Raw genomic sequence first — 22,079 nt, 5'->3', positions numbered from 1 at the left:
TCAGGTGTGTATGGGGCAAAAGTGGCCTTTTGGATGCCAGATGGGAAATATTTGGGGGGGTCTTCAGCAGGTCTCCAAGGTGGGTAGTGCCAGATGGGCCTTCTGCCCAGCAAGACCTCTGGATGACTTTGGGAGACTTGGAGTGGTTGCATTTTTGAAAAACCCATTTTTTTGGCGGCAGCTGCCACCACAGGCCAAGGATCTTCACTTGGAAAAGGTAAGCCAGAGCCCAGAGCCATGTTGTGGCTGGCTTTGTCATCTGTGGCGGCCATTTTGTCATTTCACCCACTACCCTTGTTCAGACTTCCAAAGGCGTCAAAAAGGACTGGGGACTCCCATTCTCCAGGATTCTGCTGGAATCAAGATTGTTTTGCTCTTGCAGTCTAGTGCGACCCCCCCCCCCATCTGATACTGGAGTTCCCAGGTGGTCTCCTACCCCAGGTGCTTTTTGGCTAACCGTAGTAGAATTATAAATTGATAAGACACTCTGCACAACTCTAGAGACAAGGTCCCAAGAGGAAAAGGCGGTCAAGATACTTTCTCCTGAGTTCTCCCAGACACCAACACAGAAGGGGAGCTGTAAAGAAGGGACGGTATAAAAATCCAAATAAAATCCAAAAATCCAAATAAATATTAACCAATTAACTTTTTTTTATTAACCTTTGTGTTGGGAGTGTCCTGCATAGTGCAGGAGGTTTGACTAGATGACCCATGAGGTCCCTTCCAACTCTATTATTCTATGATTCTATTCTATGATTCCAAATACTGTCCCATGTATTGTTCTTATGTTATTATGTAAACTGCCCTGAGCCCCCCTGGGAGGGCGGTATATAAATATAATAAATAAATAAATAAATAAATAAATAAATAAATAAATAAATAAATAAATAAGGTATCCCCTGTGCAAGCACTAGGTCATGTCTGACCCTTGGGGTGACGCTCTCCAGCGTTTTCATGGCAGACTCAATACGGGGTGGTTTGCCAGTGCCTTCCCCAGTCATGACCGTTTACCCCCCAGCAAGCAAGCTGGGTCCTCATTTTACCGACCTCGGAAGGATGGAAGGCTGAGTCAACCTTGAGCCGGCTGCTGGGATCGAACTCCCAGCCTCATGGGCAGGCAGCTTCAGACAGAATTTCTACTGCCTTACTACCCTGCACCACAAGAGGCTCTTCTATGATTCTACTTTAACTCAAAATACAAGCATGCTTAAAACATGAGCACTTTTACTGAACTTCCTTAAAGTATGTCCCTGATGCTCCTCCCCCTTCCAGGTCATGCGTTAGCATGGGGACATAATGCACACCCTGTGTCATTTGGCTACAAAGGCAAGGACCAGATTTTTGGGAGTCACATGTTGTTAGGTGTGAAGTCATGTCTGACCCATCGCAACCCCATGGACAATGATCCTGCAGGCCTTCCTGTCCTCTACCATTCCCCAGAGTCCAGACTGCTTCAGTGACTCCATCCAGCCACCTCATTCTCTGTCGTCCCCTTCTTCTTTTGCCCTCCATCGCTCCCAGCATTAGGCTCTTCTCCAGGGAGTCCTTCCTTCTCATGAGGTGGCCAAAGCATTGGAGTCTTTTGAGTCTCATAAGCGACATTAAATTATACAATATAAATATTGGAAAGCAGTAAAATACATCCAACTGAAAGACCGGACAACCAACTCGAACGCCTAACGGCCACAGACGCTAAATTCAACCAGTCGGTTTATGGAGCAATTTCCAGTCGAAGAGCAACGGAGCAGGCAGAGATCCGCCAGGTGCAGCAGCGGTGCATAGCTTTCCCCTCCCAATGATGCAGCTGCTCCAGGTCCCCATAAGGTATTGCTCAGGAGGAGGCGATGCTAGGGGTCGCGCGCCCCAATCCGGATCCAGACCGCTTTGCATTTACACGAGCTGGGGGGGGGGGTGAGGAGGAGGGGGGGCTCCCTCGGATTCCTAGAGAGGCCGGCGGGGGGGGGACAGGCGAGGCCGGTGATGTCAGGGGCTGATCCGGCCCCTTCCTGCGCCGCTCCCTCCCTCCCTCCCTCGGCCTGCCCCTCGTGCGTGGGAAAGGGGAGTCCGGGTTTCCCAGGAGCCGGAGCCGGGAAGTTTCGCTCCTGGGGAGAGGCGGAGGCTGGGTGAGCGGCCGGGGCGGGGATCGGGTCCCTGTCGCCCCCCCCCCCTGTCCCCACTCCTGCCCTTCTTTGCAGATCATGTCCCAGGGGGGCTTTTCCTCCCTCCCTCCTTCCCAGGGGGGGGGCTTCCGCGCAGCCCCCCCTCCCCTCCCCTCCCTCCCCCCCCCCCTCTGCCTGCAGGGCTCCGCGGGTGCAAAGAGCCCCGTCGGGAGAGCGGCAGGCAGGCAGGGGCGGGGGCCCCGCGGAGTCCCGTGACGCTTCCCAGCCGGCTGCAGAGTCCGCCTCGCCCCACCCTTTCCCTCCTCCCGGGCATGCGCCGGTCGGTGCGCCCGGCGCATGCTCGGCGCGGCAACGCGAAGCCGCCCGGTGCCCTTCGTGGCGCCCTCAGTGCTCGGGAAGGTTTTCTGACCTGCCTTGCGCAGAAGGCGGCTGTGTGTTTGTGTGTTTGTTTGTGTGTGTGTGACTTGCTGGACAAAGAGAGAGGCTTTTTTGCAAGGCGCCTCGGTGCTGTTTCCTGAGAGAGGCGGCATAATGCAGCCCTACATTTTTTGTGATGTATAATGGTATAGATTATTATAACATTCATGTAAAGCTACATAATGTTCCATGTAAACCGCCCAGAGCTGTAAAGAATGGGCGGTATAAAAATCCAAAGAAAGAAAGAAAGAAAGAAAGAAAGAAAGAAAGAAAGAAAGAAAGAAAGAAAGAAAGAAAGAAAGAAAAGATTGATTGATTTTTGGAGAGAGAGCCATATTTAATAATATTTATTTATTTATTTAGATTTATATACCGCCCTCCCCGAAGGCTCAGGGCGGTTTACATTAAAACTAGTCAACGATACATGAAACAGTCTTTGTTAAAACATACAGTAATTAACAACAGTGGTTGTAACCATATAACAGAATAATGTAACAGTATAACAATATAATAAAATAATATAACGATGGAACAGTGCAATACCACAACAGGTCCAGAGCGCTCTGGTGGAGTTCTGGGAGGAAGGGGGGAGATGGGGGGAGGGGGGGAGCGGGGGCCCTTCATTCGCTGTTGGTTGTGCCTGGTCTCGGCCAAATGCCTGGTGGAGGAGCTCCTTTTTGCAGGCCCTGCGGAACTGTTTAAGCTCCGTCAGGGCCCTGATCTCCTCCGGGAGCTCATTCCACCAGGTAGGGGCCAGGACAGAGAATGCTCTGGCCCTGGTCGAGACCAGGCGGACTTCTTTAGGGCCAGGGATCCTTAGCTGATTGGTGGCAGTAGAGCGCAGAGCTCTTTTGGGGGCATAGGCGGGGAGGCGGTCCCTCAGGTACACTGGGCCCTGACCGCGTATGGCCTTGAAGGTAATAACCAGAACCTTTAGTCTGATCCGGAATTCAACTGGCATAACATATTCATAACAATCATAACAATCAAATGTTGTCTTAACAATTAATAACTGCTAACATAACAAGAAAATCTGAATCAGTTAAGACAAATTATTATTATTATTGTTATTATTGTTATTATTATTATTATTTATTTATTACCCGCCAATCTCAGCAGAGCTGGCTCGTGGCGGGGAACTGATTAAATCCTCCTTCAGTTTTCATGTGGGGAAGAAAAAATTAAAAAGACAATCCCCCCCCGATTTTTTTAATTAAAGATTTTACACCAAATTAAAAAGAAAAGTGGGAAAAGAGAGCTAATGCAAAGAAAAAAATGTTAAAATCATGATATATATATGCAGCCGGCTGGGTGACTTTGGGCTATTCATAGTTCTCTCAGAACTGTTCCTGCAGAACAGTTCTCTTAGAGCTCTCTCAACCAAATCTACCCCAAGGGGGGGGAGTGTTTGTCAGACGCTTTGGGTAGTGAAAATGGGGTATTAAAAAACAGCTCTTCTTTTTCTCTCAGGTGGAAGCCTAGCCTGGTAGACCTCGAAGATCCTCAGTAAGTTTTCTGGACTGCAGTTGTCTCTATTTTCACGGAAAGAAGCACACACCCTGACTTACAACCCATAATTATTATTATTTTGGGGAGCAGGGGACACATGAGGGCCTAAGAAGAGAGGAGCTGAGAAACACGGGCTGGGCCGGGCTCTGTTGAAGAACCAAAAGCTCTTCTTCCAGGAATGAAAATGGAGAATCAAGACTCGGAAGGCCTGAAGCTGCTGGCGGGAGCCGAGGGCAAGGGTAAGGGCCTGCATGCCGCCCAGTTCAGGACCGTGCAGGGGCTGCTCGGGTGGGCCCCTGCTCAACAGGTCAAGCAGGAGCCCAACGAACGGTTGTCCCAGCTCTGGGAGTCCCGCTTGGAAGATTTACCGAAGGCCGGGCAGTCTTCCCAGGCGAGTCAAGGAAACCCGGAGACTTCGGACGACACGAAGGGGGAGGGAGCTGCAGAAACCGGGCAGGGGTCTCGAGACCAGGGCCCCCCCCGGAGGTTCCCGGGCACTGAAAGGAGAAGCTTCAGGGCGGCGAAGGAAGAGGCCCCCGGTGGCAATGTGCAAAGCAGGGAGACGCACCGCCAGCGCTTCAGGGAGTTCCGCTACGAGGGGGCCGAGGGGCCCCGTGAGGCCTGCAGCCGCCTCTGGTACCTCTGCCACCGCTGGCTGAAGCCCGAGAGGTATTCCAAGGAGCAGATCCTGGAGCTGCTGATCCTGGAGCAGTTCCTGGCCATCCTGCCCCCGGAGCTCCAGAGCTGGGTGAGGGAAAACGGCCCGGAATCCTGTGCGCAAGCAGTGGGCTTGGCCGAGGATTTCCTGCAGATCCAGCAGGAAGCCAAGCGGCGGGATCAGAAGGTAAGAGCTGGTTTGGGTGTCTCTCTGCGGCGCCGTCAGCGTTTCGGCAAAGGACCAGCCTCCCCAGGGTCTGTAATGGCAGATCAGTCCGCAGTTTTTTCGACTTGAAGTCAGGTTTTATTGCATGTATTACAATAGAAAAGGAAAATATAAAAAGGTAAAGGTAAAGGTACCCCCTGTGCAAGCACCGGGTCATGTCTGACCCTTGGGGTGACGCCCTCCAGCGTTTTCATGGCAGATTCAATACGGGGTGGTTTGCCAGTGCCTTCCCCAGTCATTACCGTTTACCCCCCAGCAAGCAAGCTGGGTCCTCATTTTACCGACCTCGGAAGGATGGAAGGCTGAGTCAACCTTGAGCCGGCTGCTGGGATCGAACTGCCAGCCTCATGGGCAGACAGCTTCAGACAGCATGTCGCTGCCTTACCACTCTGTGCCACAAGAGGCTCATATCTGGAAAATATAAAAGGGTTTAAAACATTTCAAATCAGTAATAAAAAAATAAATAAGGACAGGTTGGAATTGGCAGCCTTCAAAAATGATCCTTGTTTCTGGGAACTGGTCTCAAACAATTCAATTTGAAATTCCAATCACAAATCCCAGGAAAAGTTTGGCTTGAGTATTTTAGCAAGGTTTTTGGAGTTAATTCATCTGCACCGAACATGTCACAGTTGCAAAATACTTCCCCTGACAACTTAGACCTTCCAGTTTGGCCCCCAGAAAGAGAGGTAGAAATTAGGGTTTTCGACTTATTTTCAATAGTTAACAGTTCCAAAAGCTTTTCTAAAAAAAGTAACCCAACTTCTATTACAAAGAGTACCTAAAACGCCCACCCCTTTGGGAAACCCTTCCAGGGCTGTCAAGAAACCTCAGGGTTTCATGAAAAAGCCTTCTGTAGGGTTACTTAAGTGTCTTCGGGCTCGGGTTGTGTGCTCCGGCAAGCACCGGAGCTGGCTGAAGCAACCCTAGTTCGGGCCCTTAAACGATCACCTCATCTCTCTTTTCATAGAATCATAGAATCATAGAATTGGAAGGGGCCATAGAGGCCATCTAGTCCAACCCCCTGCTCAACGCAGGATCAGCCCAGAGCATCCTAAAGCATCCAGTTTTCTTTCCTGTTGTTTTCCTCAGCACACAAGGACGGAAGGTGACCTGGAGAGTCCTCGGCTGGAGGTGGAGCACTTCCCTACGGAGGAGTCCATTCCCAGCCCTTCGGACATCGACCTTCCCTCCCCAGAGCCCCGGCGCCGGAGGGACGCCTGGTCCCGCAAGGAAACCATCGCCTTCATCGACATCTGGAAAGCGGAAGACGTCCAGATCGCCCTGGGCCAGCAGTACCGCAACATGAAGCTCTTTGCGTGGATCGCAGACCGGCTGCGGGAGAGGGGCTTCGAGCGAGACGCCGAACAGTGCCGCAGCCGCGCCAAAGACCTCAAGAGGGGCTACAAGGAGATCAAGTGCGGGAACCTCCATTCGGGGCGGGCCCCCAAAACCGCCCCTTACTTCAAGCTCCTGGAGCAGTTCCTGTGCCTGCGGAAGGGCATTGTTTGCGGAAAGGTGTGCGGCGCTGGAGTGGTGGAACGCTTGGACAAACGGCGGAAGCGCCTGCCGCTTAACCCCATGGCAGCTACCAGAATTGCACGAGAATCCGGCATTTCTGCCACACAAGTTCAGGAGGTGGAGCCCCCAGGACCCTACGTGGCACCGACTGCGTCTTCCAAAGAGTTGCGGGGAACCACAGATGGCCCCGCACCACAACTTCCCAAAGTGTCCAAGGACGGCGATGCACCGATGGTGGAAAAAGCGGAAGCCCCTCTGAAGGATAACTCTCCACTGCCACTACCAAAAGAAACTCCCAGTGAAGCCCCAGTGGTCGGTGAGTGCCTTTATCCCCCCTGCCCACACTCCTGTTGTGGTATCCCTTATTGCTGTAGTGTCACCAAAGAATTTTGACTATCTTCAGAGTACAAGACGGTCTGTGCTCAGGGGAAGCCCCATTAGGCCCCGTGACGGTAGTCTGGCTTCAAGGTAACTCTACGTGGGTAGCTGACTATCTAAAATTTGACGCAAAGGCGGTGGCAGAGAGCAGAATGCGGCCCTAAATGGGGACAAATACGCATTGATTTAAGTTCTTCCTCCGTACGTAAGTGCCAGCCGGTGGTGACTTCAGCATGACACTTTTCATGCAGGCAAAATAATGCATTTTTATTTCATTTGCAATACACTTTAGTGAGTGGGTTTTCCCATTTTCCCATCTTCCAGACAGACCAACGCTCTATCTCGATCTACCTCACAAGGCTGTTGTGCAGATGGAGCCCCACCCCGGGCCAAGCTGCTTGCCCTGCCACGACCCCTGTGAAAGGATCGATTGACTCACGTAGGGGCCCCCACTGCCAGGTTGAGAACCATTGCTCTATAGGCCCATATTTCAACACAGATCTCATCTGAAGCATAAAGACGTCCCAAAATCAGTTTCCTCATAGAAAACAGACCAAGACCATCTATCTATCTATCTATCTATCTATCTATCTATCTATCTATCTATCTATCTATCTATCTATCTATCTATCTATCTATCTATCTATCTATCTATCTATCTATCTATCTATCTATCTACCTACCTACCTACCTACCTACCTACCTACCTACCTACCTACCTACCTACCTACCTACCTACCTATCTAGAAGAAGAAGAAGAAGAGTTGGTTCTTATATGCCGCTTTTCTCTACCCAAAGGAGGCTCAGAGCGGCTTACAGTCGCCTTCCCATTCCTCTCCCCACAACAGACACCCTGTGGGGTGGGTGAGGCTGAGAGAGCTCTGATATCACTGCCTGGTCAGAACAGTTTTATCAGTGCCGTGGCGAGCCCAAGGTCACCCAGCTGGTTGCATGTGGGGGAGCAGGGAATCGAACCCGGCTTTCCAAATTAGAAGTCCGCACTCCTAACCACTACACCGAACTGGCTATCTATCTATCTATCTATCTATCTATCTATCTATCTATCTATCTATCTATCTATCTATCTATCTATCTATCTATCTATCTATCTATCTATCTATCTATCTATCTATCTATCTATCTATCTATCTATCTATCTATCTATCTATCTAATTTCTAGCCCGCCACTCCCAAGAGGATCGTGGCTGGTTACAAAAGTGCATAAAAACCCCAATGCCATTTGGTGAAATCCCCAGCCCTTCCAGACGGGCAGGGACCAATTTCTGCCAAGTGGATTTACAGGCACTTATTGTTCTTGTTGCTTTCCGTAGATGCTGGAGAGGAGCACCGTAGATTGCCCGTCAGCAACCCCGAGCGCATGCGCTTCCGGAGGGAGCGCAACCGGAGGCAGCGCCTGGAGTCCACGAGGTGCCTGGCCGAGCCCTCTGCTCCCAAACCCAGTTCCGACCTGGTGGACGCGCTGCGGCAGCTGCACCAGCAGGACCTGAGGGCCTTTGAGAACAAGAGGCGGGAGGAGAGGGCGGAAGACCAGCAGGAGCGGCGGCTGGAGCAGCGGGAACGTGAACAGGACCGGGCGGCCACCCACCGTATGATCGCCGCCATTGAGAAGTCGCACCAGACCCTGGCGGATCTCATGGGGAGGCAGACGTCCGCTATGGAGACCATCGCCACGGCGTTTTCGGCCCCGCGCCACCCTTCTCCCGGTCCCTTCCCGAGCGGCAGTCCGTACCCGGGGTTCAGCCCCGCCTGGTCTGCTCAGCATTCCGTTCCCAGCGCCCATCAGAAGCAAGCCAGCATGTCCCGCGGGGATGCGACGGGCGGGCATTCTCCGGGCCGTGACGAACCCGGATTGCATCTTCCTGCGGAGGCACAAAATGACGCCGATCCTGACGAGGTTCCCCCTTTCATCGACCCGTCCGCCGGCCTCCACTCGGATCCCGATGCCTTCCCTCCACTACTGGCTCCCAGTCCCGGAGAGGTCCCCGAACCCTCCCCCGCAGACTTTGGGGCCAGTCCGAAGCGGATCACGAAGCGAAAAAACTGTGACTGAGAGAGAACTTTCGCTCTTAATTCTGACCAAGTTTTCTTTCTTTCTTTCTTTTTTTTTCTTTTCAAGCACTTACAGGTTTTTTCCCTTCTTTCTAATTAAAACATGTAAGTTTGTCGTTCCATCCTTATTGACCTGAGTTTCTTCCCTCCCCAAAGGGTGTCCTTTTTTTTTTTTAGACAAGGGGAAGAGACAAAGGCTCGTTTTCTCAGTAGCTGATTGCTTCAGCCAGGGAACTTAAAAGAAAAACACCTTTTTCTCTCCTCTCTGTAAGCGGCAGGCACAGGGCGGGAGGGCGCTCTCTCATGCCACGATATCCTTGAGGGGCCTCTGTGGTACCATGGTTGGGGAACCCTGCTGCATCTTGTTGGCAAAGCAGGCAGAGAACGAACGAGGAAGGCATCCTGCCCTCCTGTCATGAACCAAGGGAGGTTTCTTTTCCTTTCTTGCAGGAAGCAAGGAAAAGCTGAGGCGTTGTTCTTTCAAAAACGCTCAGAGGTTTGTTGCATCTCAAAGGGTACATCTGGAAACGTCACGATAGAAAGTCTGTTGCTAAGAACAATGAGCTAGGCCACCACGGGGCGTCTGCATTCAAAACTCCTGCCATTGACACTTCCCACAGTGGAAAGGCTTTTATCTTCAAAGTGCAGTTAGGACAAAATGGACGTTTTCACACGTGATCGTCAAAAGGAGCTCAGGCCTTTGCATTAAAATTATAACGTGCAAACTGCAGGGAACTGCTGGAAGTGCACTGCATTTCCAGGGAATGGGCCACGTGCAGGCCAAAAAAACAGCAGGGGGGGGGAAGGAGGGGGAAACAGGAGAGCAGGAGATGAGTCCTGAGTGGTCTTGGGACTTTGGTTCACCTTTGGCTACAGCGCATGGCATGGAGTAGGGCAGGGGTAGTCAACCTGTGGTCCTCCAGATGTTCATGAACTACAATTCCCATGAGCCCCTGCCAGCAAATGCTGGCAGGGGCTCATGGGAATTGTAGTTCATGAACATCTGGAGGACCACAGGTTGACTACCCCATGGAGTAGGGGATAACATGACACCTCCGCACTTTGCTTGTGGGGAGCTCCTGAGGCCTTATGGGAAACAGGATGCTGCCTAAGGTGGTCAAATTGGGAAATTCTTGGGGATTTGGGAGTGGAGAATGGGAAGGAAAAGGTTTAGGGAAGGACCTCAGCAGAGATGTGATGTCCTAGTGCCCCTCACCCCAAGACTGCCATTTTCTCTGTGGGGAACTGATCTCTCTAGTCTAGAGAGCAGCAATAATTCTGAGAGAACTGGAGGCCTTCCTTATGGTTGACAAGCATTATACAGCCTCTAAAGTGGCTTCCACTACCCGGCTGGGTGACCTTGGGCCAGTCACAGTTCTCACAGAGCTCTCCGCCTCACCTACTTCACAAGGTGTTTGTTGTGGGGAGGAAGGGAAGGTGATTTTTAATCTGCTTTGAGAGACGTGCAGTTCAGAGCTCTCAACCCTACCTACCTCACAGGGGCGCTGTTGTGCAGAGGGGAAGGGAAGGTGATTGTAAGCCACTTTGAGACACATGAAGCCAGCTGGGTGACCTTGGGCCAGTCACAGCTCTCACAGAGCTCTCAGCCTAACCTACCTCACAGGGTGTTTGTTGTGGGGACAGGGAGGGGAAATAATTGTAAGCTACTTTGAGGCACATGCAGCCAGCTGGGTGACCTTGGGCTAGTCAGTTCTCTCAGAGCTCTCTCAGCCCCACTTACCTCACAGGGAAGAGGAAGGGGATTGTCAGCCGCTTTGAAATTCCTTCAGGGAGAATTTGATTACTTTGGGTAATAAAAAGCAGCATACTAAAAAACAGCTTCCTCAGGGAAGCCATTTCAAACGCTGATGTTCTCACACAGAGAGAACTTGCAGCTAGGGTTTCCTAGCAGTTGGCCCAGTTTGCTCAGACAGAAGGGGTAGAACCACAAAGGGAACTTGCCAACTTGAATATCCTGGGACTGAATCTCTCTTGGAGATTCCAGACTTTCTGCAAGCAAGGACGGCCAAGAGAAAAGGGTCGGGTGAACGCAGAAATGGTTGCTGATGTTATCTGAAATAAGATTTGATTTCCTAGTCCTTAACAGTTTTTAAGACTTACCTGGGGGTAGGGAACAGGGCATTGTGTTTGTGTCTCGCCACTGGAAACCTGTCCTATTTGCATTGCCTTTCACCTGCCTTTTCAGGACTAGATATAAAAGCTGCAATTCTTCCGCTGGGAGGAAATTTCTAGCCTGGGGCTGTTGAGTCTCCTTATGCAGATGCGACATGAATAATCTTGATTGGGACATGGGTAGGACATGTTCATTACCAGAATGTAATTGCCCTTTTAGATAACAAAGCGACTGGTGACAGTTTTAGAGGCCTGCAGGTGTATTGCGGGAGAATTTCCTGGGCGGCATCTCTGCTGAAATCCTTCCCTGCAGAAGGCCCAGGCGGACTTAACTCCGTTCCCAACCCACTGAAAGCTATGGGCGCAGGCTGGAGTAAATCTACACAGGATTGCCTTGTCACACTGCGGGCCCAGAAGCCAGAGTTACACCAGTCTGAAGATCAACAGGTTTAGACAGGTGTGCCACTCTTGTGAGTCAGCAGGGTTTTTATGAGTGGAAATCCTTGCCATTTGGCATAGAGCTGTCCCTAGGTCCTGCCAGGGGCTCATGGGAATTGTAGTCCATGGACATCTGGAGGACCACAGGTTGACTACCTAGGTAGCCAGTTCTGGGTTCAGGAATACCTGGAGACTTTGGGGGTGGGGCTTGGAGTGGGAAGGACTTGGGGCATGGGGGATAATCAGCAGGACATAGGGATGCCAGTCCCCTGGTGGGACCTGGAGATCCCCTGGAATTACAGCTCATCCCCAGGCCAAAGAGATCGGTTCCTCTGGAGAAAATGCCTATTTTTTGGAGGGTGGGGTCTACAGCATTATTGTCTGTCCTCTCCAAATCTCTCCCACTCCCAGCTCCACCCACCAAAGTCTCCAGGTCTTTCTAAACCCAGAGTCCCTCATCTAGAGGAATGGATCTTGTTCATCTGGAGCTCAGGCCTAATTGCGGGAGATCCCCAGATGCCACCTGGAGTTTTGCAACCCTAAATGTCCCAACACAAACAGGAGCATGTCCAGAGGAAGGCAACAAAGACAGGGAGGGGTTTGGGAGAGCAAGATGTATGAAGAAAGATTGGGGGAGCTGGGTCTGTTTAGCCTGGAGAGGAGACCACTGGGAGGGGATCTGATCGCCATCTTCAAGTATTTAAAAGGCTGCCATATAGAGGATGGAGCAGAGTTGTTCTCTCTTGCCACAGAGGGACGGACCAGAACCAATGGGATGAAATTAATTCAAAAAAAATTCCGTCTAAACATCTGGAAGAAGTTCCTGACAGTCAGAGCGGTTCCTCAGTGGAACAGGCTTCCTCGGGAGGTGGTGGGTTCTCCATCTTTGGAGATTTTTAAACCGAGGCTGGAGAGCCATCTGACGGAGCGGCTGATTCTGGGAAGGCTCAAGGGGGTGGCAGGTGACAGTGGAGGAGCGAGAGGGATGTGAGTGTCCTGCACAGTGCAGGGGGTTGGACTAGATGACCCAGGAGGTCCCTTCCAACTCTATTCTTAAGTGATTCTACAAGCCAGCCCACCCCACCATTAAAATCAACATTATTTACACACACACACACCTCCCCATTCCCTCTATAAAAACCATCCTAGCTCATGCATTGGGAAAAACGAGCTTTGGCTGGCGGATGCTTCGGCTGTAATCGATGCATTCGCCTTCCAAACTCTCGCCCGCGCTTTGCCCGCAGCGGTTTCTAAGGTTGGGGGCGCGGGAAGGGTTAAGGCCAGCGAGTTAGGGGTTGCTAGAGAGGTCGGTGGGAGGGACTGGATTGGGGGGGTTGCTTCTGAGCGAGTTCCTTCCTGTTTGGGGAGGGGGGGGAGGAGAAAGAGGCGGTGGTGGGTGGGTGGAAGGAGGGCTGCGGACTGACCTGCCTTGCAAGTTGAAAAGGGAGGGGGGGGGGTTGCATTGCAGAAGCCCTGGAGGGAGGGGGTCGTTTTGCAAAGGTGAGAGATTGATGCATGGGAGGAGGGGGGGGGGCTGTTCAATATTATTAATAATTTTAGTTAATAAAGGAGGGAGAGAAATAAAGGGTGGGGGAGGGAGAGAAAAAACTTGAGACCCTCATCCCTGCATGCATATTAATAATAATTTTTTTTTTGCGGGGAGGGGGTGTTGATCTGTAAGGTTTTCTTACCAGAGTTCTGCTCTCTAATAAGTCATCTGCTGTAACAGAGCAGCTAAGAGGATGGGAGCAATTGCTGCTTCGATTTCCCCTCTCTTTCCCCACCACTGTTAGATGAAGGGTAGAATATAAATATTTAAATGCATTAAAAAAAACAACAACCAAAGTTTCAAACTTGGTAGGCCACCGAATTAGGGTTTGTGTGTTTGTTTGTTGGGCTACTTGAAGCTTCCCTGGTCAGGTGCATTCTACCTGAATGCCGTATTGAAAAAATAGACCCGCAGGCAAAAGGGTGTTTGCCCTTTTGTTGCCGTTGTGTGTTTCCCAGGTGACCAGCGTGGGTAACAAGACACTGAACCGGATGGGCCTTTAGTGGTCTGCTATTCTTGCAAGGAAAAGGCAACAATAGTAGTAATTATAATAATATAATAATGACTCCCGGCTGGGGAGGAAAGAGATTCATTCCAGACTGTGATAGAGCTGGTCAGAGTGATTTTCTTTCAAACTTCCTCTGTGTGAGCCAGCCAGGTGTAATCCTTAGACTAGAATCTGGGAGTCCCGAGTTCAGATCTCCATTCTGCCATGGAAACTCACTGGGTGGCATTAAGCCACTCACGTATTCTCAGCCTGCCCTTCCTCACAGGGTTGGTATGAGGATAAAACTGAGGAGAGAACCATGTAATCTACTTTGAGTCCTTGTCGGAGAGAAAGGTAGGATAATTTTGACCTTGCTGATGTTTAGCACGGCAACATCATTTAGGGAACGTAAAAAAAAACCAGCTATGTTTTACTGTGTTAGGATTTTAAAAAGAAGAAGAGCTGGTTTTTGATACCCTGCTTTTCACTGCCTGAAGGAATCCCGAAGCAGCTTACAAACAAGGTTTCCTTCCTTTCTCCGCAGCAGACGCCTCCAGACCCACCTCCAAAAGAAGAGTTGGTTTTAATATCCCGGTTTTCACTACCTGAAGGTGTCTCAAAGGGGTTTACAATCACCTCCCTTTCCTCTCCCTATAACAGGCATCCTGTGAGGTAGGTGGGGCTGAGGGAGCTCTGAGAGAACTGCTCTGTGAGAACAGCCCTAAGAGAACTGTACATGGCCCAAAGTTACCCATCTGGCTGCATGTAGAGCAGGAGTGGGGGATCAAGCCCAGTTCTCCATTTTAGAGGTCACCACTCTTTAATCACTGAGCCATGCTTGCTCACCTTTGGTTTCCTTTAGAGGAATATCAATCATTATGTTTTAGTGATCTTGAGGAATGGAGAGACTGCTCCCATTTCTTAAAAATAAAAAAAAGTACTGTATGGGTTTGTGCTCCCTGATTTTAAGAGGAACTTTTGAGCTTACAGAGCAGTTCTACCAGAGCTCTCTCAGTCCCACTTACCTCACTGGGGGCCTGTTGTAGGGGAAGGAAAGGAAGGCAATTGTAAGACGCTTTGCAACTCATTCGGGTAGTGAAAAGTGGGGCATAAAAGCCAACTATTCTACACTGGCTGGAACTATTTGGAGGAAAGGCAGGTTCAAAGCGTATTAACAAAAAAAACATATTTTAATGTTTCTTTGTTTTTTTATTAGCTTATTTGCATTGAAAAGAAATCACAGGCGTTTAAAATTGCTAGCAAAACTTTGTTTTGCATGTTACTAAATGCTGCTTCTCTTCAAGCATGTCAAAGCGATATCCGTCTGGGCTGAAATTAATTTCTCCTGAATTCTTTTTAAACTAGATTCTTGTATGGCACAGATCACATGTGAGGCTGACACCAGAACTTGGGGGCTGGCCTCTTTCGGCGTCCCATCCCACTCCTGTTTGACCTTTAGCAATAAGGGGCAGGAAGCAAAGTGGACAGAGGAGACATAGCAGGCCCGAAGCCTTCCTTGCTTTGAGCAGGCGGAATGGCTTCCGAGGAGGACGTGACCATCCCTCTGGGACTCCAAGAATGTTTTCCCTCCAAGCAGGCAGCTGAGAAGTTGGCCATGCAGCCCCCGTGGGTCGCCGGAGATGATGCGGAAGGGACCAAAATGAGCAATCACGTTGCCCCGGTGAAAACGGAAGAGCCCCCTGCCCGCGAGGACGCCCCGTGGAAAGACGCCACGAGAACAGCCGAGGTCTCCCGCTCGGAACTCAAGAACCCGCCCTTACTGGACCCCCTTTGCTGGGATGACATCTTTCCGCCCTCGGTGGACAAGGCCCCTGCTGAGAAGTGGGTGGCCCAGTTCATGCCAGGCCTCAAGGAAGAAGCTCGGCTGGAGGACAGGGACGCGGGCGACTACGGCAAGGTCAAGGCGGCCATCTTGCGGGTGGACGCCATCAGCACGGAGGTCCAGCGGCAGCACTTCCGGCGCTTCCAGTACAAGGAGGCCGACGGGCCCCGGGAGGCTTGTAGCCGGCTCTGGTTCCTTTGCCACCGGTGGCTGAAGCCGGAGAGACACACCAAGGAGCAGATACTGGAGCTGTTGATCTTGGAGCAGTTCCTGGCCATCCTGTCTCCGGAACTCCAGGACTGGGTCAAAGATGGCTGCCCAGAGACTTGCGCCCAGGCGGTGACCTTGGCCGAGGAATTCCTACTGAGGCAGCGACCGGATGAGACACCGGCGCAGTCGGTAAGAGCTTTGTGAGTCGGAAGTATTGAGGGATCGGGGTGTGTGGCGGGGACAGGAAACAGCGCCCTCTCTGGGGTTGTTTGTGCCTGGCGACTTCCTGTGTTAAATTTTCAGGGGATTAAGTTCTACTAGTGACAGATTTTATTTTCCTGGGCTCCAAGCTCACTGCAGATGGGGACTGCAGCAAAGAAATTAAAAGATACTTCTCCTGGGGAGGAAAGCTATGGCAAATCTAGACAGCATCCTAAAAAGCAGAGACATCACCCTGCCAACAAAAGAGCGTCTAGTCAAGGCTATGGTCTTCCCAGTTGCAATGTATGGCTGCGAAAGTTGGACCATAAGGAAGGCCGAGCGTCAAAGAATTGAGGCTTTTGAACTCTGGTGCTGGAGAAGACTCTTGCGAGTCCCTTGGACTGCAAGGCGAACAAACCGGTCAGTCCTAGAGGAGATCAGCCCTGACTGCTCTTTAGAAGGCCAGATCCTGAAGATGAAACTCAAATACTTTGGCCCCCTCATGAGAAGGAAGGACTCCCTGGAGAAGAGCCTAATGCTGGGAGCGATCGAGGGCAAAAGAAGAAGGGGGCGACAGAGAATGAGGTGGCTGGATGGAGTCCCTGAAGCAGTCGGTGCAAACTTAAATGGACTCTGGGGAATGGTAGAGGACAGGAAGGCCTGGAGGATCATTGTCCATGGGGTCGCGATCGGTTGGACACGACTTCGCACCTAACAACAACAACAAAGCAGCAAACAGCTGCCTCAAGAGGTGGCAACTCCCTGCACAAAAGCATCGGTCGTGGTTTTCACAAATGCTGCATTTCACTGTAGGCTGGGGCTTTGGGTTCTGCCCGGTTCTGGTTGTGAGAGACGGTTCTGAGGAAAGGCTGCCCGGGATGAGTTGAGAGGCTGCACCTTTCCAAGGTCTTCTCTGCTCCTGGCGATTTTGTTCATGCCCCGATTCCTGCTCTTTCAGGTAGCTGAGGTGTTTGAGGTGGCCAGCGTGGGCTCCCCAAAGGCAGACGGGCCTCCGTTGGACCCCGACCAGGAGCAGCTGTGCCTGGAGGTCAAAGAGGAGAGCCTTCTGGAGGATGGGAACTCTTTAGGTAAGGCCTCCATTGTGCTCGGAGGAAGAGCTGAAAATCCTGTGCCAAACGACCCTCAAGAGAGGTGCAGTCCTAAGATACGGATAATAAGCATGCTGTTTGCTGATTTTGCAAATATTATCTCTCTGCTAGGCGCAGGGAGGGGCAGGGGCCAGCCTGAAAACTTATATTGCTGCCCCTTAAAAATTTCTCTTTGGGAGGAGGGTCCACACTGAACAAGGTGGGATCAGAATAGATTTATAAAGGATGTCCACTGTTCCCATTGTATTGTGGTATTGTTTTATTGTTTAAACTGGCTACACATTGGGGTTTTATTGTTTTTATAATTTTATGATGTAAACAGTCGCAAGACCTGTTGGGGAGCAGCAGTATAGAAATCTAAAAATAAATAAACTTATGGGGGAATCTGGAAGATGGGTATAAAATGGACAGAACCTTTTCAGTAATGACCCCGACTATGGAATACTTTTCCCTTCCCCGTTTTGTATCTCTCTTGTTCAGCAGTGGAATCAGCTGCCTCAGGAGGTGGGGAGCTCCCCCTCACTGGCCGTCTTCAAGCAGAGGCTGGGGAGATACTTAACCTGGATGCTTGAGGCTGACCCTGCACTGAGCAGGGGGTGGGACTGGATGGCCTGTAGGGCCCCCTCCAACTCTTATCATTCCCATTGGGCTCTTTCTCATAGAATTGGGTTTGATTCCCCGCTTCTCATCTACATGCAGCTGGCTAGATGACTGTGGGCTGGTTACAGCCCTGTTAAAGCTGTTCTCACAGAGCTCTCTCGGCCCCACCTACCTCATAGGGTGGCTGTTGTGGGGAGAGGAGGGGGAAGGTATTTGTAAGCTGTTTGTGGACTCCTTCCGGTAATGAAAGCAAGGTATTGGAAAACATTTCTTCTCCCATTGTGTGAGTAGCTGCTATTTTTTCTTCCTCGGCTGCTTTAAGTGAATAAGTCTGTAGGTTGCAGGATGGTGTATTAGGTGGATCTTTGGTCTCCTCCCCGACGGCTCTTCTGACGTTGTGCCCTTCCTCTTCCCTCAGACAATTCTCACGCGAGCGAAAACAACGTGGAGACCCCCCTCACTGAGAAGGCTGAAGCAGTGGAGCCATGTGAGGCCTCCTTGGTCACTGCCGAGACTTTCCCCCTGATTTGCGAAGAGGGAGACCCCTCCAACGGCCAGACGCCGCAGAAGCCACGGGGCAAGCCTCCGCGGAAGAGGGCACGCAAATCCATTCCCTTAGTGGGGGGCTACAAAGACCTCCACGACGCCTCCACCGAAGAGGACGCCCAGGAAGGAGAGCTGCCCGTGAAGATCATCGTCCTCAAAGGGAGCCTGGGCCAGGGTTCCGATCCCACCGGAGAGAGAGTTCACAAGTGCCCCGTCTGCGGCAAGGCCTTCAGCCTCCGGTCCCGCCTGATCGTCCACGAGCGAACCCACACGGGAGAGAAGCCCTACACCTGCTCCGAGTGCGGGAGGAGCTTCAGCGTGAGCTCCAGCCTCATCGCCCACCGGAGGACCCACACGGGGGAGAAACCCTACAAATGCTCCCACTGCGCCAAGAGCTTCAGCGTGAAGTCGGGGCTGATCGCCCACGAGCGCACCCACACGGGGGAGAAGCCCTACAAGTGCTTGTACTGCAGCAAGAGCTTCCGGCGCAACTCGGGCCTGGTGAGCCACCAGCGGATCCACACCGGCGACAAGCCCTACCAATGCTCGGTGTGCGAGAAGAGCTTCAGCGACATCTCCAACCTCATCACCCACCACCGGATCCACACGGGCGAGAAGCCCTACAAGTGCCTGGAGTGCGGGAAGAGCTTCAGCCAGAGCTCGTACCTCAACAGCCACCAGCGGATCCACACGGGGGAGAAGCCGTACGAGTGCTCGGAGTGCGGGAAGACCTTCAGCGTCAGCTCGCGCCTTCGGAAGCATCAGAGGGGCCACACCGGCGAGAGGCCGTTCGTCTGCCTGGACTGCGGGAAGACCTTCAGCGAGAGCTCGGACCTCCTTGCGCACGAGAGAGCTCACACGGGCGAGAAGCCCTACAAGTGTTCGTACTGCGGGAAGAGCTTCTTGCGCAGCTCGGAGGTGGTGAGCCACGAGCGGATCCACACGGGCGAGAAGCCCTACCACTGCGCCGAGTGCGGGAAGAGCTTCAGCGTCAGCTCCCGCCTCAGCGCGCACCGGAGGATCCACACGGGCGAGAAGCCGTTCCAGTGTCCCGTGTGCGAGAGGTGCTTCAGCTACAAGTCCCACCTGATCACCCACCAGAGGATCCACACGGGAGAGAAGCCGTTCCAGTGCTCCGTCTGCGGGAAGAGCTTCCGGGGGAGCTCCAGTCTCGTCGCCCACGAGAGGACGCACACGGGGGAGAAGCCGTACCGCTGCTTGGACTGTGGCAAGAGCTTCACTCAGAGCTCCAACCTGATCAGTCATCAGAGAATCCACACCGACGGGAATTCCTGAACACAGACCCCGGGCGAACTTCCGTAGGCCAACGTAGTCCTTCACCGTCCCCTCCCCTCCTTCGTTTCCTAAGAAGGCTTGGTACTTTTACAGTGGTCCCCCTTAGTTCATCGGGGCGGGGTGCTTCCGGCATGCACGGAAAACCAGCTGCATCTTTTCCCGGAGTAGAGCAACCCCTTAAAAAGGAAACGGGGATGTTGCCGGCCAGGCCAAAGGGAGATGCTCACGTGTGTTCATGTGCTGCCCAGTCGCATCCGACTTACAGTGACCCCCGTGAACAAATGACGTCCAACACCCCCCCACCACCACCACCACCACTGTTGACCTCCTTGCTCAGGTCTTGCAAACGGAGGGCCACAGCTTGAGTCAGCCCACCCTAAGTTGGCTCTTCCTCTTTTTCGACTGCCTTAGGAACAGGGATCGTTGCTAGTCGGTCCAAATGGAGATGCGTTTCAGGGGGATCGAGGGGGTCTCTCGCCCACGGTAGCTTTGTGACTCTGCAGCAATGTTCCCTCCTTTCTAGAAGTTATTCCCCAAGACTTGTGCTGGCTGAGCAAAGCAAAAGAGAAGCCATCCTTTGAAGCGTACAAAGAAATTTGGGGGTTTTGATTTAGTTTTAGGGGGTTATTTTTTGGGGGGGGCGAGGGGGACCCAGCTATTTCTGGGCTGCCTATAAGCTGCCAAGAGTTCTCATTCCCTCTCTGAAAGAAGACGGAAAAGGAGATTTACCTCCACAAAGAAGCCACCAGTGGACTTGGGATGCCGGAGGGGGGGGGTATTACTGAACCCCCCCTCCCTCCCAGAACAACGAAATGTGAAGGGGAGCAGACTGAATTTTCGGTTTCACAAACCCTGCTTCTACTCTTGAAGTTCTGGAAGGTTGCCAGAGTCCCAAAGTTTCTGACAATAGGGTAGGGCAGATGGCTGTTTTAGTACGCAAGATGAGTCAGCGGTAGCCAGAAAGGAATTCTGCGGGGGGTCTCTTTATGAGCCAAGCACCAGCGCAGAAAATCAGATGGCCACACGTTCTTCGGACTGTACCACTTTAGTCCGATGGTCGGAGTAGGAGGTTGCGTTTGGGAAGGTGCTCTTCCCAAGCCGGGGACGGGAGGAGAGACTCTTATTCTTTTAAAATGTTTTGGTTGTCATGTTGCCGCTGATTTACGGTGACCCCCGTAGGGTTATCAAGGCACAAGGCCAAACAAGCTGGTTAGCGGCTGCCTTCTTCCACTTAGAAACTCTGGATTTCCTTGACGGTGTCCCCAGCCAAGGAATGACCAGGTCCAACCCTGCTTAGCATCTAAGATCTGATGGCCTTGGGCCAGCCTAGGCCATCCAGGCCTAACCAGAACCCTGCTGGATCAGACCTGTAGTCCAGCATCCTGTCTACCCAGTGGCCAGTCGGCTCCCCTGAACAGCCAACAACAGGGAATAGAGGCCTCCCCTGTGTTTGCCTCCTGGCTCTGGCAATAGGGTAGGCAGATGGCTGTTTTAGTACGAGAGATGAGTCAGCGGTAGCCAGAAAGGAATTCTATGGGGTTCAGAGGATTAGGGCCTCGCAATATGGAGGTTCTCCTCAGTCACTAAGGCAAGTGAACCATGGGTAGACTAATCCTCCATGAATCTATCTCATCCCCTTTTCCAAGCTGTGGCCTGTGGCCCTAAAATTCCACATTTTTATCAGTTGCCGCATTTGCTGGCAGGGGCTTCTGGGAATTGTAGTCCATGGACATCTGGAAGGCCGCAGTTTGACTACCCCTGATCTAGAGGAACTGGTTGGCCACTGAGTGAGACAGGAGGCTGGACTAAGTGGGCCAGTGGCCTGACCCAGCAGGGCTCTTTCTTTCTTTCCATTCAAAAAGGGGGTGGGAGAGTTTGTCTGCAGTTCAAAGATGGGGATATGTTGTTAAGAAAAACATTTATTTTTTTTGAGAGATGCCAGTTACTAAGTCCTGTTAAGTTCTCTGGGTCTTTTGTCAGAAGCCAATATCCTTCCATCTCCTCCCTTGACATCCAGACCTTGAAAACACTGTCCAAGTGCGAAGTTCTAGTGTGGCAGGGGCGTGTGGCCAAAAGGCCCGGCCCCGGTGGTTCTCTGACTGTTGTTTTAGTACGCCAGTGAGGCTGAGCAGTTGGATCTGAGGCCTGTGGCCATCCTCACGAGAGGGTTTTTCGACCTGGGAATGCCCGCATTTAAATGGAAGGAATTAGTGCCCTCTTTGTAGCCTCACTTCCCCCGGGGACTGGGCTTGTCACCTGTCCCTGTTCAGTCTTGGGATATATTTTTTGTGTGTGTGTGTTTTTAAATACCGCAGCAATATTCTGCAACTCTCTCCATTCGGCCAGCTGCTGTTGGACTGCGTTCTGTCAAACAGGGAAGTCATTTTGTTTGGTTGAGACAGGTGCCCTTGAGCGGAAGGAAATCTGTTTTTTTTTCCATGCTGAAATAAAAAAAATTGAATTTAATCCGTGTGCGTGTATATATATATATATAACCTCTAGCGCTCGTAGGTTCTGTGGGGCTGGCTGGAATATGAACCGGCAAATACGACAGAAACACAGTTAAATGATTTTTTTTTCTTTGTACGATCAAACTTAACACAGTAGCAATGGCCCTTGAAGTCTAAAGCTGCCATTCTCAGTGGTCTTCTGCTCTGAGAATCATAAAAACATGAGAGCATAAGAGAAGCCCTGTGGGATCAGGCCAGGGGCCCATCCATCACTCTGTGTCACACAGTGGCCTAAAACAGGTGCTGTCAGGAGGTCTCCACC

The 22,079-nt window shown here is 51.7% G+C and overlaps 1 protein-coding gene across 1 annotated transcript; it reads left to right on the top strand.

The window, feature by feature from the left end:
- The first annotated feature begins 1,996 nt into the window (after positions 1-1,996).
- Positions 1,997-21,773, top strand: LOC143833825 (uncharacterized). The gene is made up of 7 exons (XM_077330050.1): positions 1,997-2,123; positions 4,008-4,890; positions 6,019-6,763; positions 8,157-8,891; positions 15,029-15,744; positions 16,715-16,844; positions 17,884-21,773. Exons 2-7 carry the CDS (start codon positions 4,225-4,227, stop codon positions 19,305-19,307), a joined length of 4,416 nt encoding a protein of 1,471 aa, XP_077186165.1. The 5' UTR covers positions 1,997-2,123; positions 4,008-4,224; the 3' UTR covers positions 19,308-21,773.
- The last annotated feature ends 306 nt before the right edge of the window (positions 21,774-22,079 follow it).

This window comes from Paroedura picta, chromosome 3 (genome assembly GCF_049243985.1).
Source record: "Paroedura picta isolate Pp20150507F chromosome 3, Ppicta_v3.0, whole genome shotgun sequence".
Lineage (NCBI taxonomy): Eukaryota > Metazoa > Chordata > Lepidosauria > Squamata > Gekkonidae > Paroedura > Paroedura picta.
The sequence above is the reverse complement of the archived record's forward strand: the minus strand, read 5'-3'. Positions and strand labels throughout refer to the sequence as shown.

Bases quoted from the DNA above. Each gene is read 5' to 3' on its own strand.
- LOC143833825 (XM_077330050.1), top strand. From the start codon at position 4,225: ATGAAAATGGAGAATCAAGACTCGGAAGGCCTGAAGCTGCTGGCGGGA. The intron at 6,764-8,156 runs GTGAGTGCCTTT...TGCTTTCCGTAG, and splicing joins CAGTGAAGCCCCAGTGGTCG to ATGCTGGAGAGGAGCACCGT. The intron at 16,845-17,883 runs GTAAGGCCTCCA...CTCTTCCCTCAG, and splicing joins GGAGGATGGGAACTCTTTAG to ACAATTCTCACGCGAGCGAA.